This window comes from Cornus florida, unplaced genomic scaffold, assembly GCF_030987335.1.
Source record: "Cornus florida cultivar Cherokee Brave unplaced genomic scaffold, ASM3098733v1 CherokeeBrave_3.0.0_Hap2_Chr08, whole genome shotgun sequence".
Classification (NCBI taxonomy): Eukaryota; Viridiplantae; Streptophyta; class Magnoliopsida; order Cornales; family Cornaceae; genus Cornus; species Cornus florida.
The window spans coordinates 28630031-28643473 of record NW_026775578.1 but is presented as its reverse complement, the minus strand read 5'-3'; the positions used below and the strand labels follow the sequence as shown (position 1 = coordinate 28643473).

The 13443-nt window shown below is 33.9% G+C and overlaps 1 protein-coding gene across 1 annotated transcript; it reads left to right on the top strand.

Moving 5' to 3' along the window:
* Positions 1 to 11549: 11549 nt before the first annotated feature.
* LOC132271006 (histone H4) lies at positions 11550 to 12528 on the top strand. Its single transcript, XM_059772228.1, has 2 exons — positions 11550 to 11642; positions 11999 to 12528. The coding sequence occupies exon 2, from the start codon at positions 12021 to 12023 to the stop codon at positions 12330 to 12332; it is 312 nt and encodes a 103-aa protein (XP_059628211.1). The 5' UTR covers positions 11550 to 11642; positions 11999 to 12020; the 3' UTR covers positions 12333 to 12528.
* Positions 12529 to 13443: the final 915 nt, after the last annotated feature.

Sequence of the window (13443 nt, the reverse complement as noted above, 5' to 3'; positions counted from 1 at the left end):
CTATTATAAACTGATTTTTAAGGAAAAAAAATTTCAAAAAACTGAACCAAAGACAAAAAAAAATTTGCTCAAATTTCATCACAGTCAATCAAAGCTTTCCATGACAATTAAATCGGGCAACTCATTTGGCTTCAATCTTGTTGTCCTTCAAGGCTCCACCTTGACTCAAACTCCTTGCGATTCTTTTTTAGTCTTTCTCTAGCTAAAAAACCAAACTTTTTTTTTTTTCGGGCCGAAGAGAATTAACCCACTCCACCTTATCTTTTTTGGGTTGAAGGGAACAAACCCACTCCACTTTTTAGGCTAAAAGTGAACCTTAGCTGAGAGCAAAATGGCTTTATATTTTTCATTAAATAATGAACCCACTATTCTTTTAGGCTCAAAGAGAGCTTAAATAATGAAACCCACTATCCTTTTAATTTTGCTAAAAACAAAACCTCCACAACTTTTATGGGCCAAGAGAACACTTGCAAGCTAATAGATAATTCAATGTTTTGGGGTTGAGAGTGAACCTGACGGCCATTGTGACTAACTAAGCGAACTAATTAACTCCACCTGGAACTGAATCCGTTGCAATACTTATTGAAACTTCTTGTATTTTATGGATCTTCTAAACATCTCAGTTAAACCGTCAGCTTTGATTCCACTTGTTGGGTTTGGCACAGCGGAATAAGGGCTAATAAATCACCAAAATAGCAAAATCTCGCGAACCAGACAAGTGTGACCGGTCTAACTTTGTAGGAAATCATAGCTGAGAAATTTGGATCGATCCTCAATAATGCAACTGGTCGAACTTCTCATAATACGCACTGTGACAACAATAACACAATGGAGGATCCAATAAAAGCAATAAAACATCCACATAATATTATACAACACATAATTTATATGGTTCACCAAACTCTATGATTACGTCAATGGATGAGGAGATTTCGCCACAATGATGAAGAGAAGTACAATTTGTTTATAACTGTCTACCAGACCTAAATATCTCTTTGCCCATCAACCAACGACTCACTCTCTCGCGAGTGTGCCCTTACGAGCTACATATCATTAGGTATTTTTTATTTTCTAATTTTCTTTATAAATTATGGTGCTATTTATAAAAGCTAATTTGTAGAACTATTGAGCTTTTCATGAATTGGATTAGATTGAATTATTGCCACAAGGCCCTTGGTGAATTATTTTATGGTATATTTATGTTGAATCTTAACAAATTTGCGTGCACCTCTATTTAAAACCAATAATATTTTGTTGTTGGAATACTTGTACTAATAAAATAATTTTGAAATACAGAGAAAGAATACGAGAATTAAAATCACATTCAATAATTCATTGATGGTGTTACATCCAATTTATAACAGGATTTAGCTAAAATAGGTAACTAATTACCTATCAATTAGTCATAAATCAATGAGTAAATAATTCAATCCTAAAACTATACTATAAGAGATAAAATCTCAACACTCCCCATCAAGTTGGTGCATAAATGTCACACATGTCCAACTTGTCTAAAATTTTTGAAAACACTTGATTTGAGACTGCTTTAGTGAGAATGTCGGCTAATTGATTCTCAGATCGAATCTTAGGCAACTCCACAATTTTTCCATACAACTTCTCCTTAGTGAAGAATTTGTTTATTTTGACATGCTTCGTACGATCATGTTGAACTGGATTATGGGCAATATCACACACTGCTTTATTGTCACAATATAGTCGAATAGGTTGTCCAGGTAGATAACCCAAATCCCGTAAGAGAAGTCTTAACCGCAATGTTTCACAAAGTGCAAGCGTCATACCTCTGAATTTAGCTTCTGCACTCGAGCGAGCAACAACATTTTGTTTCTTGCTTCTCCATGTAACAAGCTCACCTCCTACAAAAATAAAGTAACCAGAAATAGATCGTCTGTCATCTATAGCTCCAGCCCAGTCAACATCAGTATATGCATCTATGTTTTGACAACCAACATTTTTAGTGAACAAAATTCATTTTCCAGGAGCAGATTTCAAAAACCTCAAAATGCATATAACCGCATTCATATGTTGCTATCCAGAATCATGCATAAACTAGCTAACAATGCTCAATGCGTAAGCCAAATCCGGTCTCATGTGTGCTAAATACATTAATCTCCCTAAAAGTCTTTGGTATCTTCCTTTATTAACAGGTACTTTGTTAGACTTAACACATAACTTCAGTCCTTTTTCCACTGGTGTCTCAGCTGGTTGACACGCTGTCATGCCAGTCTCTTGTAATAGATATAAGACATATTTTATTTGAGATAGAAAGATTCCTTTATTAGATTGAGATACTTCGATCCCAAAAAAATATCTTAAAGGACCTAGATCTTTTATTTCGAATTATCTGGATAAGTACTTTTTGAGAGCCTTCATTTCTTCAAGATCATTCCCTGCAACCACCATGTCATCTACATATACAATGAGTGCAGTGATCTTACCATGTTGTTTCTTCATAAATAACGTGTGGTCTGAATTGCTCTTACAATAGCAAAAGTCTATCATAGACTTTGTGAATCTTCCAAACCATGCTCTTGGAGATTGTTTCAACCCATATAATAATTTCTTTAACCTGCAGACCTTCCGACTATACTTTTCGGGTTTCATGCATCCTGGTGGGAGATCCATGTAGACTTCTTCAGATAATTCACCGTGCAAAAAAGCATTATTCACATCGAATTGTTGCAATGGCCAACCCAAGTTTGCAGCTAGAAACAATAAGACTCGAACTGTGTTGATTTTGGCTACAGGTGCGAACGTTTCTGTGTAATCGATTCCATAGGTTTGGGTGTAACCTTTTACCACCAATCTTGCTTTAAAGCGCTTAATGTGATGACAGAGAAAGAAGAAGAAGAAAGAACGGACAAGGAGTAGGCCGGATTTGAGAAAGATGATGCCGGAACTTGGAAGAGACAATCAAAGGTTAAAGCTTCAATTTCGTTTCGAAATCTTCAGGCGAGTTGTTTCTAACTCTCTTCTTAGGACCCATAAATTTATCACCTTGGGTGCCAGAATTTTAGATTAAATTCATTAATTAAATCATGTTAGATCGAAATAATTAAAAATATAAATTATTATATTTGGTTTGTGGATTTATTGGATTTTAATTGCGTATATAGATGTTGTATATTTTTAAAATCAATGTATAGGTGAATTTGTAACCCAGGAGGGTTAATTATAATTTCTGGGAGAATTTCTGGAATTTTTTTTATATTTTTTTAGATTGGTTTTATAATTTTCTGTTATTTTTAAAATTATTTATACAATTAGTTATATGTATAAATAAAATATATATACTGCATATATAAACCCACTGTAGGGTTTAGAGAATCGGTGCATTTAGATTAGGGTATATTACGGTGCGGCGCAGCACACCTCAGTGTGGTGCGCTCGCATTACAGAGGGTTGATGGGTTTGATGATTAAAGGGGGAAATCCAGTGCAGCGCGGTGTAGAGTATAGTGGTGTGCTCGCAGATCTGAACCTCAGAGAAGGGGTTGACCAGAGGAAACAATCCGGTGCGGCATGGCATGTGTATGTTATGGTGTGCACAGATCTGGGCCATTGAAGATGCCAGATCGATTCGGTGCAGCACCCATGGGGACACTGTGCAAATGACCAATGGGGGCACGCCGCGTCACCAGGAATAATAGTCAGCGCGTGTGGCAGCGCGTCTCAGCGCGTGTGAGCGTGTGCTCACTCTCGAGCGCGTGGGAGGGCGTGCGTGCGTGGGAAAGTGTATGGAAATGCGTGCAGGGTGTTTGGAAGAGTGTAAAGGCGCGTGGGGGTGTCTAGAGAGGTGTTGGAGTCTCGGAAAGGTACTGGGAAGTTCGAATATGTCCTAGAATTAGTTTTCGAGCTTAGTGATGCTGAAATAACCACTAGAGAAGGTGTTCTTGGTATTCTAAGAATCTTATGCTACGTTTGGTGTGCATGAATGAAAATGAATGAAATTTGGAATGGAATGGAATGAATATTACTATTCTAATGTTTGGTGTGATACGGTGAATCGTTATGGAATGGAATGATTATTACCATTTTATTATTTGGTTGAGTATCATTAAATCTGGAAGGGAATGCCTTTTCTCAAAAATGCCCTTTTCATTGGAGAAAAGAAAAATAAAAAAATTATAACTAAATCAACTCACCATGATTGAATATTTAATATAAGAAATTGATGTAAAGGCTAAAAAATTATATATATATATATATATATATATATATATATTTAATGATATATCAATCTTAATAATATATAAAAAATCGTGCACCATAAGATCAACTCAAATAAAGTTAAGGAAATAAATAAATCATCAACCTAACAAAAAAACCTGGTAATATTTTCAAGTACTTGTGTAATTTTTTATTTATTTATTGTAGATTTCTTGAAAATTCTAGTTTTGATAAAATTCTAATCAAGCAAGGTTTTCCAATCATCCAACGATGAACTTGACTAAGGGTCCAAAAGTCAAACTAGTCCACTTTTGGTTCCAGATGATTACACAAATGTTTCAACACAAAAATACAAAAAAAAATTAATAAAAATTAAAAAGTGATATACTCAGAAGATAAAAGAGATTTAATACCTACTTATCAAAAATAAATAAACAAAGAAATTAAAACTTGTAATTTGGTCGAAAGTCCTGCAACTTTTTTGTCAATGGCAGCTCTGGGTATATTCAGAAGAGAGGGAAGACGAAAGATCTTTATCACGTCTGATAAAGAAGCCGATAAATATGAAAAATGGAATGTGAAAATTTTTTGGTGAGTGCGAAATATTTTTGCCTTATTGGAATGTGATTAAGGGCTTATTGGGAATATTACAAAAATATTTTATTTTACTATGGAATGGAATGGCCATTCCATAGGTTTACTAATGGAATGGATTTTCATTCCATTGGAATGGTCATTTCATTCCATTCCTGCACACCAAACAACTGAATGGTTGGAATGAGTATTCCATTCCATTCCTGCACACCAAACGTAGCATTAAAGTGTTACTACGAGGATTAGTAGCATTTATTTTTGAGTAAATATATTAACTTATTATATTGTTGTGGAATGATGTGTATATATGTATATATAAGTATATATATATTTACATATGTGTGTATATAGGGATTTTATTAAATTATGATTAGTAATTAGGAAAGAAGGATGTATATATATATATATATATGCAGGATTTAAATAACCAATAGTTATTAGGGAAAGATTATACACATATATATTATATAAAATATGTGTGTATATATGTATGTGAATTAAGATTATTAGTATTATTCTTTCTTATTTGATATATTTGGATAGACTGGTTATTAAGTTAGGTATGTGCTTATAATCAGCATGAGATATCTATGTATAAATTAGTTATTGTTGAGCTTACAATTTGTACATGGATGAGTTGTCATAGGCGTAATTATATTGCCTTGGTATTTGCATGAATAAAAAAATACATACATAGGAAGCATAGATGAGTTGCTAAATTAAAGGTATAAATAAATATACTTAGAGAAGGTATGGTTAAATTGCCAAATGTATAAATAAATATACTTAAAGAAGGCATGGTTGAATTGCCAGTATATAAATAAATATATTTATAATGGCATGGTTGATTTGCCAAAGTGTAATTATTGTTATGTGTCAGATGATTAAAATATATTATCTATGGTTATTACATGTATAGGTTGGATTATGATTAGATATTCTTAAAATATAATAGTCTAATACTACAAGTTGGGGTATTACTTAATATATATTAATAAAATAATACTAGTGGTGACATGAATGATTTGTCAAAGCCTAGCTGTGTAATTTAAATACTTATAATCATTATTGGTTTTGGGAATTAAATATATTATTCTTTTAATTTAATTTTATTGTTTAAACGATTATATTGTTGCTTAGGATGGAATTATGAGGAGTGGAGTTTATTTTATAAGAAAATTATAAGTGATGGATTTGGGCTAGGTATGATTAATAATTAATTGCTGGTGAATGATTTTATCAATTTGGTGAACCTATTAATAGATATGATTATTGTTTTATATATAAGTATTTATATATATTTGTAGCATCTTATATTAAAGGTTAAAAACTTTAATTATGATGATTTTGGTTATAGATATTTTATTTATTGGTTTTCAGAGGCTTGGTAGATGGAACTTGCTCGTGAGTCTAACCCACGATTTATTTTTCAGGTTATTAGAATTTCCAGTCTCGAGGTTGAGGATCCGCAGCTGGGAGACTGCCATTCATCTACTCATCTTGTTTACTTTTAATAATATAGTTATTTATTGTTAGATGTTTTATATAAACTGTTGGATTATAAGATTATGGTTTAAGGGTCCTTAACTTATGGGATTCCCGAGTTGTATTTTTTTAGAATTTGAAACTCATGGAATTTATTTTTGTAAAAGAGGTTCTATTTTATTTCGTTCAGCGATTTATTCATTCTTTTTATTCCTCTTGTATTCTGTGTTCATTTAAATAATAAATTGTTTTGATATTCCCATGTTTTCGGGTGTGGGCCTGGCCAACCTACACGTGGAAATGTTGGGGGTATCACATTTAACTATGTCATCGGCTTTATACTTCATAGTGTAAATTCATTGACATCTAACTAGTTTCTTCCCTGGTAGAGAATCAATAAGTTCCCAAGTTTCATTTTTCTGCAAAGATTTCATCTCCTCGTTCATAGCTACTTTCTATCTAGGGTCAACTAAGGCTTCCTGCACACTGTTAGGAATAGATATAATAGATAATTGATTTACAAATGACAAATTTGATTGTGATAAACGATGGTTCGACACATAATTGCTCGTGGGATACTTAACTTTACTAGAAAGTTCAGGTTCATATGTGGGTTTAGGAATACCTCTAGTGTGACGCGGTAATAATTGTTTTCTGAGTGGCTCAGGCACTAAATCATGAACATCCTCAATAGGCGATTGGTTTAATATATCAGTTGTGAGGGACTCGAACTCGGACGACGATGGGGTTGGCGCCATACTTTCCATTTATGGGGGTTCATCACCACTTTAATCCAAACTTATACCACTCTAATCCAATTCGCCAGATTCCTGATTAGTTGGTCCAACTTGTGAGTCATCAACACTAGAATCGCCATCCTCAAAAGTGTGATAATTATTATATAGAGTCTGAATTTCGTTCTGGTACTCCCCCTGAAGTTCAGACGCAAAGGAAAAATATATTGAGTCTTCATGGAAGACAACATTCATTATGATAAACATTCGTCGAATTAAAGGGTGATAACAACGATACCCCTTTTGATGAGTAGCACATATCTAAGAAAAACACATCGCAATGCTCTAGGAGTTAGCTTGTTGCGTCGATGCTTATGGAGGTGTACAAATGTTACATAACCAAAGACATGAGAAGGTAGATTTGGGACAGTTGGGCCAACAACTGTGTCAGTGAGAACCTACAATGATGTCCGGAAGGCAACAGAGCTGGAAGGTACTTGATTGATTAGATATGTTGCAGAGGTAAGTGCTGCTCCCCAATACGATAATGACATATGCGCTTCTATCAATGAAGCACGAAAAACCTCTAATAAGTGTCGATTTTTTGGCTCTGCAACCCCGTTATGGGGTGTATTGGAACAAGTGATTTGATGAATGGTTTCACGTGCTTCCAAATACTGATAAAGGTTAAAACTCTGATATTTTCCACTATTGTCACTACAGAGAACCTGAACATGTGCATTGTATTGAGTTTCAACCATTTTATGAAACTTTTGAAACAATAAGTTCACTTCACCTTTGGACTTCATCAAGCACAACCAGGTCATATTGGTACAGTCATCAATAAAAGTAACAAACCAACAGGATCCACCTAAAGTAGTAACTTTGGACGGACCCCAAACATCATAATGTATAATCATAAAAGGAAGTGGACTTTTATACAAACATAATGGATATGAAACACGATGGCTCTTTGTTAGTTCATAAACATCACAGCGAAAACTAGAAACATCAAATTTTGTAAACAATCTGGGAAATAATTTTTTCAGATAACCAAAAGAAGCATGCCACAGACGTCGATGCCACAGCCAAATTTCAAATTTATTTTTCTCCCCCTTAGAACCATCCACTGTCAATGTTTGTCGTAGCTTGTCAAAACTTTTGGACATCGAGTCCAAGTAATATAGTTTGTCTCGCCTAATACCACAACCAATCGTCTGCTTTGTTTAGATGTCCTTAAACACACAAAAATCGGGCCAAAAAATGACAATGTAAGATAAAGTTGTGGTCATTTGGGAAACTGACAAAAGATTATAATCTAAAGATAGAACAACTACAACATAATCTAATTGCAGATTATCGGTGAGTGTCAAAGATCCTTCTCCAATAACTGGAGTCGAAGTCCCATTGGGAGTAGAAATAAATTTGTGTGAGGATGAATTAAGAGGTGAGACCTGTCTAGAATCAAATGTCATATAATCCATGGCATCATAATCATTTATCCATGCACTATTAGCAACATGTGTAGAAATATCGAAAACCTTACCACCATTATCTATTGTCTTAACAATTGCTGCAGTTGAGGTCTTTGTTGAATTATTTTTCCAACGGCGATGATCCCACCATTCCGGATATCCCAAAAGTTTGAAACAGCGACTTTTGGTATGACCAGTCTGGTTGCAATGAGTGCATTTGTAGGTAGACTTGTCTGCTCCAGGTGATTCAATAATTTTTTCACTTTTTTTTGGAACTGGTTTATCACAGAACCAGTTTTCAAATGAGGTTACAAAACTGGTTTAGTTTTGAACTAATCCAGAACTGGAATAGTATTACATTTGTGGCCAAACAGAGGGTTTTGATAATATATATATATTAGAAGAACAAATATATGTTTTATATATTAAAAGAACAAATCAGAAGGATTTGTGGATAGCAGGACTCGGTAAGGAGAAGACGAACCGGCGGTAGAGCTCGGCCATGAGCTTCGGTCGAGGAAGGCGACCGGTGATGGTGCGGCGATGGCAGGTCGTCCGCAGATCGGCGACTGGTTTGGGATTTTGGTTGTTGTATTCGACCCTTTTTTTTTTAATTTTTTGGGAGCAGCGATGGCTATGGATAGCAATTCGACAGTTGAGGGTTGCAGATCCGGCGACGGCTATGGACGATGCAGCGGTGAGCAGCGGTTTGGTTCCGCATATCGCCGGTAGCAATGCAGCGGTTCGACAGCGTCGTTGTCATTTATGGACAGTAATTGGCGGATCTGCAGATTGCAGGTAAAGGACGGTATGGTTCAGTGACTGGTTCACTGTATGGTCTGTGGGTCTGTGATTGGTTCAGTGTATAACGAATGTATGTGATGGTCTGTGGTTCAGTGATTTCAAAGATACGATTGAAAGAGATTCAAAGGATGGCACTGATACCATCTTGAAATTCAGAGAAAGATACGATAATTAAAATCATATTCAATAATTCATTGATGGTGTTACATTCAATTTATAGAATATGATTTGGCTAAAATAGGTAACTAAATACCTACCAATTAGCCATAAGTCAAGGAGTATAATAATTCAATTCTACAGCTGTATTATAAGAGATAAAATCTCAACAAATAGGTTATATGATTAATTTGCCAATTTGATGGCTTCTATTTTTTTAAAAATCATCAACTTAGAGTTCACTAATGTGCAGAGAAATAAATTTTTGAGAAAATAAAATAAACCTTGTGCATGGAAAGACTCGCGAAAATATAATCATTTATACATTATTTGATATATAAGATTAAAGCAGAGTTTGACTATGTACAGGGACGAAATTCTCTGTAGGCTAACCTGGGCTATAGACGAGTCCAAAATTAAATAAATAAATAATATTACTATTTCCTATCAGCCATAGCCCAACCCAAGCTGCCCAGTCCATAATAAAACATAAATGATAAATGACCCAGCCTAGCAAGCCACAAGCCTACAAACAAATTAGTCTGTGAAACTGGAAGATTGGAGAAGACCTAACTATGCGGGTGTAAATGTAGACTGCAGATCGTCGTTTACATCTCACAACTTGAGTGATAAATCGTATTTTGCGATCTCCGCCAATGTTAAAACTTAAAGGAGGCTTTATCGCTGGCGTTAGGGTTTTCTCTCAATTGGAGGCAGTGCCACCAGTGGCGTAGCCAGAAATTTTCTTCAGTGGGGGCAATTTTTAACAGCAATAATATATATATATATATATATTATTTGAACCAAAATAATATATGTAAATATTAAACAATACTAAATATTTCAGAATATTTTTCATATTCTAAAAGCACGCAGTCGAGTTTTAAAAATGTTCATGGCATAATAATAGTAAATTTAAATGATCAAAAATTATATATCAGATTATCTGTCTCCGCACTGCAGTATTTGTTTAGATTTTGTGAATTTTTAAAATTTAACAACGCATTTGTTTATGCTAAAGTCATAAATTAGAAAGAATATTTTGAAGAAAGTGTGAAAGAATATAATATTTTAAGAAAGTGAAAAAAAAATATCATATTTTTTTGAAAAATTATATTCCTTTTTTTGAAAGATTATGTGCAATTTCAACTTTTAGTATGGACAATTATAGAAATATAAAAAAATTTCTATATAAAATAAAAAAAAAAAATTAAAAAATTAAAAATTCAGTGGGGGCAACTGCCCCCACTTGTCCCTATGTGGCTACGCCACTGAGCGCCACCATCAACTTCCCTTGATAAAGCGAAGGCCACTACGCTTGTTTCGTAGTAAAATTTCTCCCATTCACCCTTCTCTCTTCTAATTAAGGACACTATCCATTTTTTTACACTAATTTTGATATAGTATGACATCATGAGTTTTGAATTGTTATTTATTCATTTATCTTATTGTAGGAGTGATGCATAGGATTTTCATTTTATTTGTAGGTAATTGGGGTTAGTGATGCTTAATTATTTTAGATAATTTTTTAATTATTTAGAAATTATTTCTTAGATAAACAATGTATTTCTACAATTTTACAAATTGCAACATTCTAGGTTTGATCTTTGCAGGTTAATTTTTCCCCAATACAAGAAGATTGAGTTTTGTAGATGTGAAATGAAAATGTGTTGTGAACATGCACATAAATAAAGTACAAAATTACAAATCATGCATTAAATTGCTACACTGCAATGCCTCATGGAATGATTTCTTTAGCCCCCACTTTGCAATCCTAATTCCACCCTAACTATATAAAAGTGACATTATTTATTTGCACTATGCATTTCTATATTTTTATTCCACTTTATTTTTTTAATAAAAAAAAAATCATTAAAATGATTTGTAAAAATACATAATTGTGGGTCGGTTTGAAGAGTGAAAAAAAAAGGTTTATTTCTTGCACAATTTCTTCACTTGCTAAAAAAAGACCGCGAGAAACTGCGAATGCCATCGTCTTTTGACATGTCATCGATCCAGGTCGAGTAAAACTGCGAATCGTAGCCCTCCAAAAAACAATCAACGGTGGAAACGCTCTACAACACCATCGACACGGATCGGTTTCCTCCGTCATTTCACTATAAATATATAGAGGGACAATCCTCATTTCCACGAGGTAGTAATCTAATTTATCTGGTTCAAGCTTCAACTCAGAGCTAGCAAATCAGGTTCGTCCCTCTCTCTTATTCTCTCCTCTATCTATCTCTGTGATTTTTGTAGATTTGTATTATGTATATATGTATATATACGATTTCTCCGAGCCTAATGTTTCTGTTACTTAAAAAAAAATATGTTTGTTAGGGTTTCTGAGGTACAAATCTAGGGTTCAATTTTGGTTATTTTGGAACTCAAATGTTGATTCAGTACATGAATTTGAGTGTAGGTTTTATGCTTCTTAGTACACTAATCTTCGAGCAAAGTTATTCAATTGAAAGCTTAGGGTTTTTATTTAGCTATCTCTGTCATAAAAATGCAATTTTTGGGTCTTTTAACCCTAACCGGCTCCATTGTTCCTCAATTACAGTGAAACAGACTGTTAATCGAAGATGTCAGGTCGTGGAAAAGGAGGCAAGGGATTGGGGAAGGGAGGAGCAAAGCGCCATCGCAAGGTGCTTCGTGACAACATCCAGGGCATCACGAAGCCAGCCATTCGTCGTTTGGCGAGAAGAGGCGGCGTGAAGCGTATCAGTGGATTGATCTACGAAGAGACTCGTGGTGTGCTCAAGATCTTCCTCGAGAACGTGATCAGAGACGCCGTGACCTACACCGAGCACGCCCGCCGGAAGACGGTGACTGCCATGGACGTGGTCTATGCACTGAAGAGGCAGGGTCGCACTCTGTACGGGTTCGGTGGTTAGGGCTCGCGATTTCAAAAGTCTTGCTGTCAAGAAGAAGATATGGGTTCGGTGTTAGGGTTAGGGCTTTTGTTTTGTTCCTGTAATTACTAGTTTCTTCGTGCTCGTTTTGGTTCCTTCTTTGGGATTGAATTGCATACCGATGTAGCCAAAAAGGCTTTCCATTGTAGAATTTGAATGAACCATTTGAAGTTGGCTATATTTACTGTTTAGCTGTGTTTTATAGTTTTTTAAGGCCAAAAATTAAATTTTAATGTGTTATTTGGAATCAAATTCGTCAAATTGAATTGGGTTTGAAAATGAAATTCGTTTTATTTGAGTTTAATTGTATTTTTTTTTAATTACTATTATTTTTATTTTTATTAATTACAATTGCAATTTTATCTCCCATTGGAGGGAAGGGGAAATTAGATAAATTATAAACATATAATTTAATTAATTTTTATTACATTATATTTTGGGATTTCAAATCTTATGATCTACAATTCTATTTCTTTTATTGATTTCAACTACTAATTAAAAATAGAACTTCTACAAATATGCAAACATGTACTCCCTCCATCTCTAATTAAAATGTTTCCAAAATGAAACTTTTAATTTTAGACGCATTTAACTTTCTTAACTTGCACCGATTTTTCAATAAATATTTCTTTACTATTTTTATTTTTTTTGCCCCAAAAAAAAAAAAAAAAAAATCCCCTCAACCAAAGGGGTTGTTTATGAATATTTGCCAAAAAAATCACCACCAACCAAGTTAGGGGGTATGCAATTTGCAAAGTTGTGTGAATTTAGCTTCTTCGTTTTTTTTTTTTTTTTTTTTTTTTCTTTCGTGAATAATATTCGAACTTATATTTTTCTTTAATAAATAAAAATATCAAAAAAATATATTTAAAAATTAAAATTCAAAGTTATGAGTGCAACTACATGCCCTTTCTTTAGCATAGTTTAATCTTGTAATTTTTTTTTTGTCTTTTTTTTCTATTAAAAAATTAGATAAAAGTATATTATTTTATGCATTCAATTCGTTTTGGTAATTAAAATTTAGTCAAATATCCATCTCATAGACTTATGGGTAAAATGAGAAAAACACTCCTAAGCTTTAAAATTTGTGTAA

Bases quoted from the DNA above. Each gene is read 5' to 3' on its own strand.
- LOC132271006 (XM_059772228.1), top strand. From the start codon at position 12,021: ATGTCAGGTCGTGGAAAAGGAGGCAAGGGATTGGGGAAGGGAGGAGCA.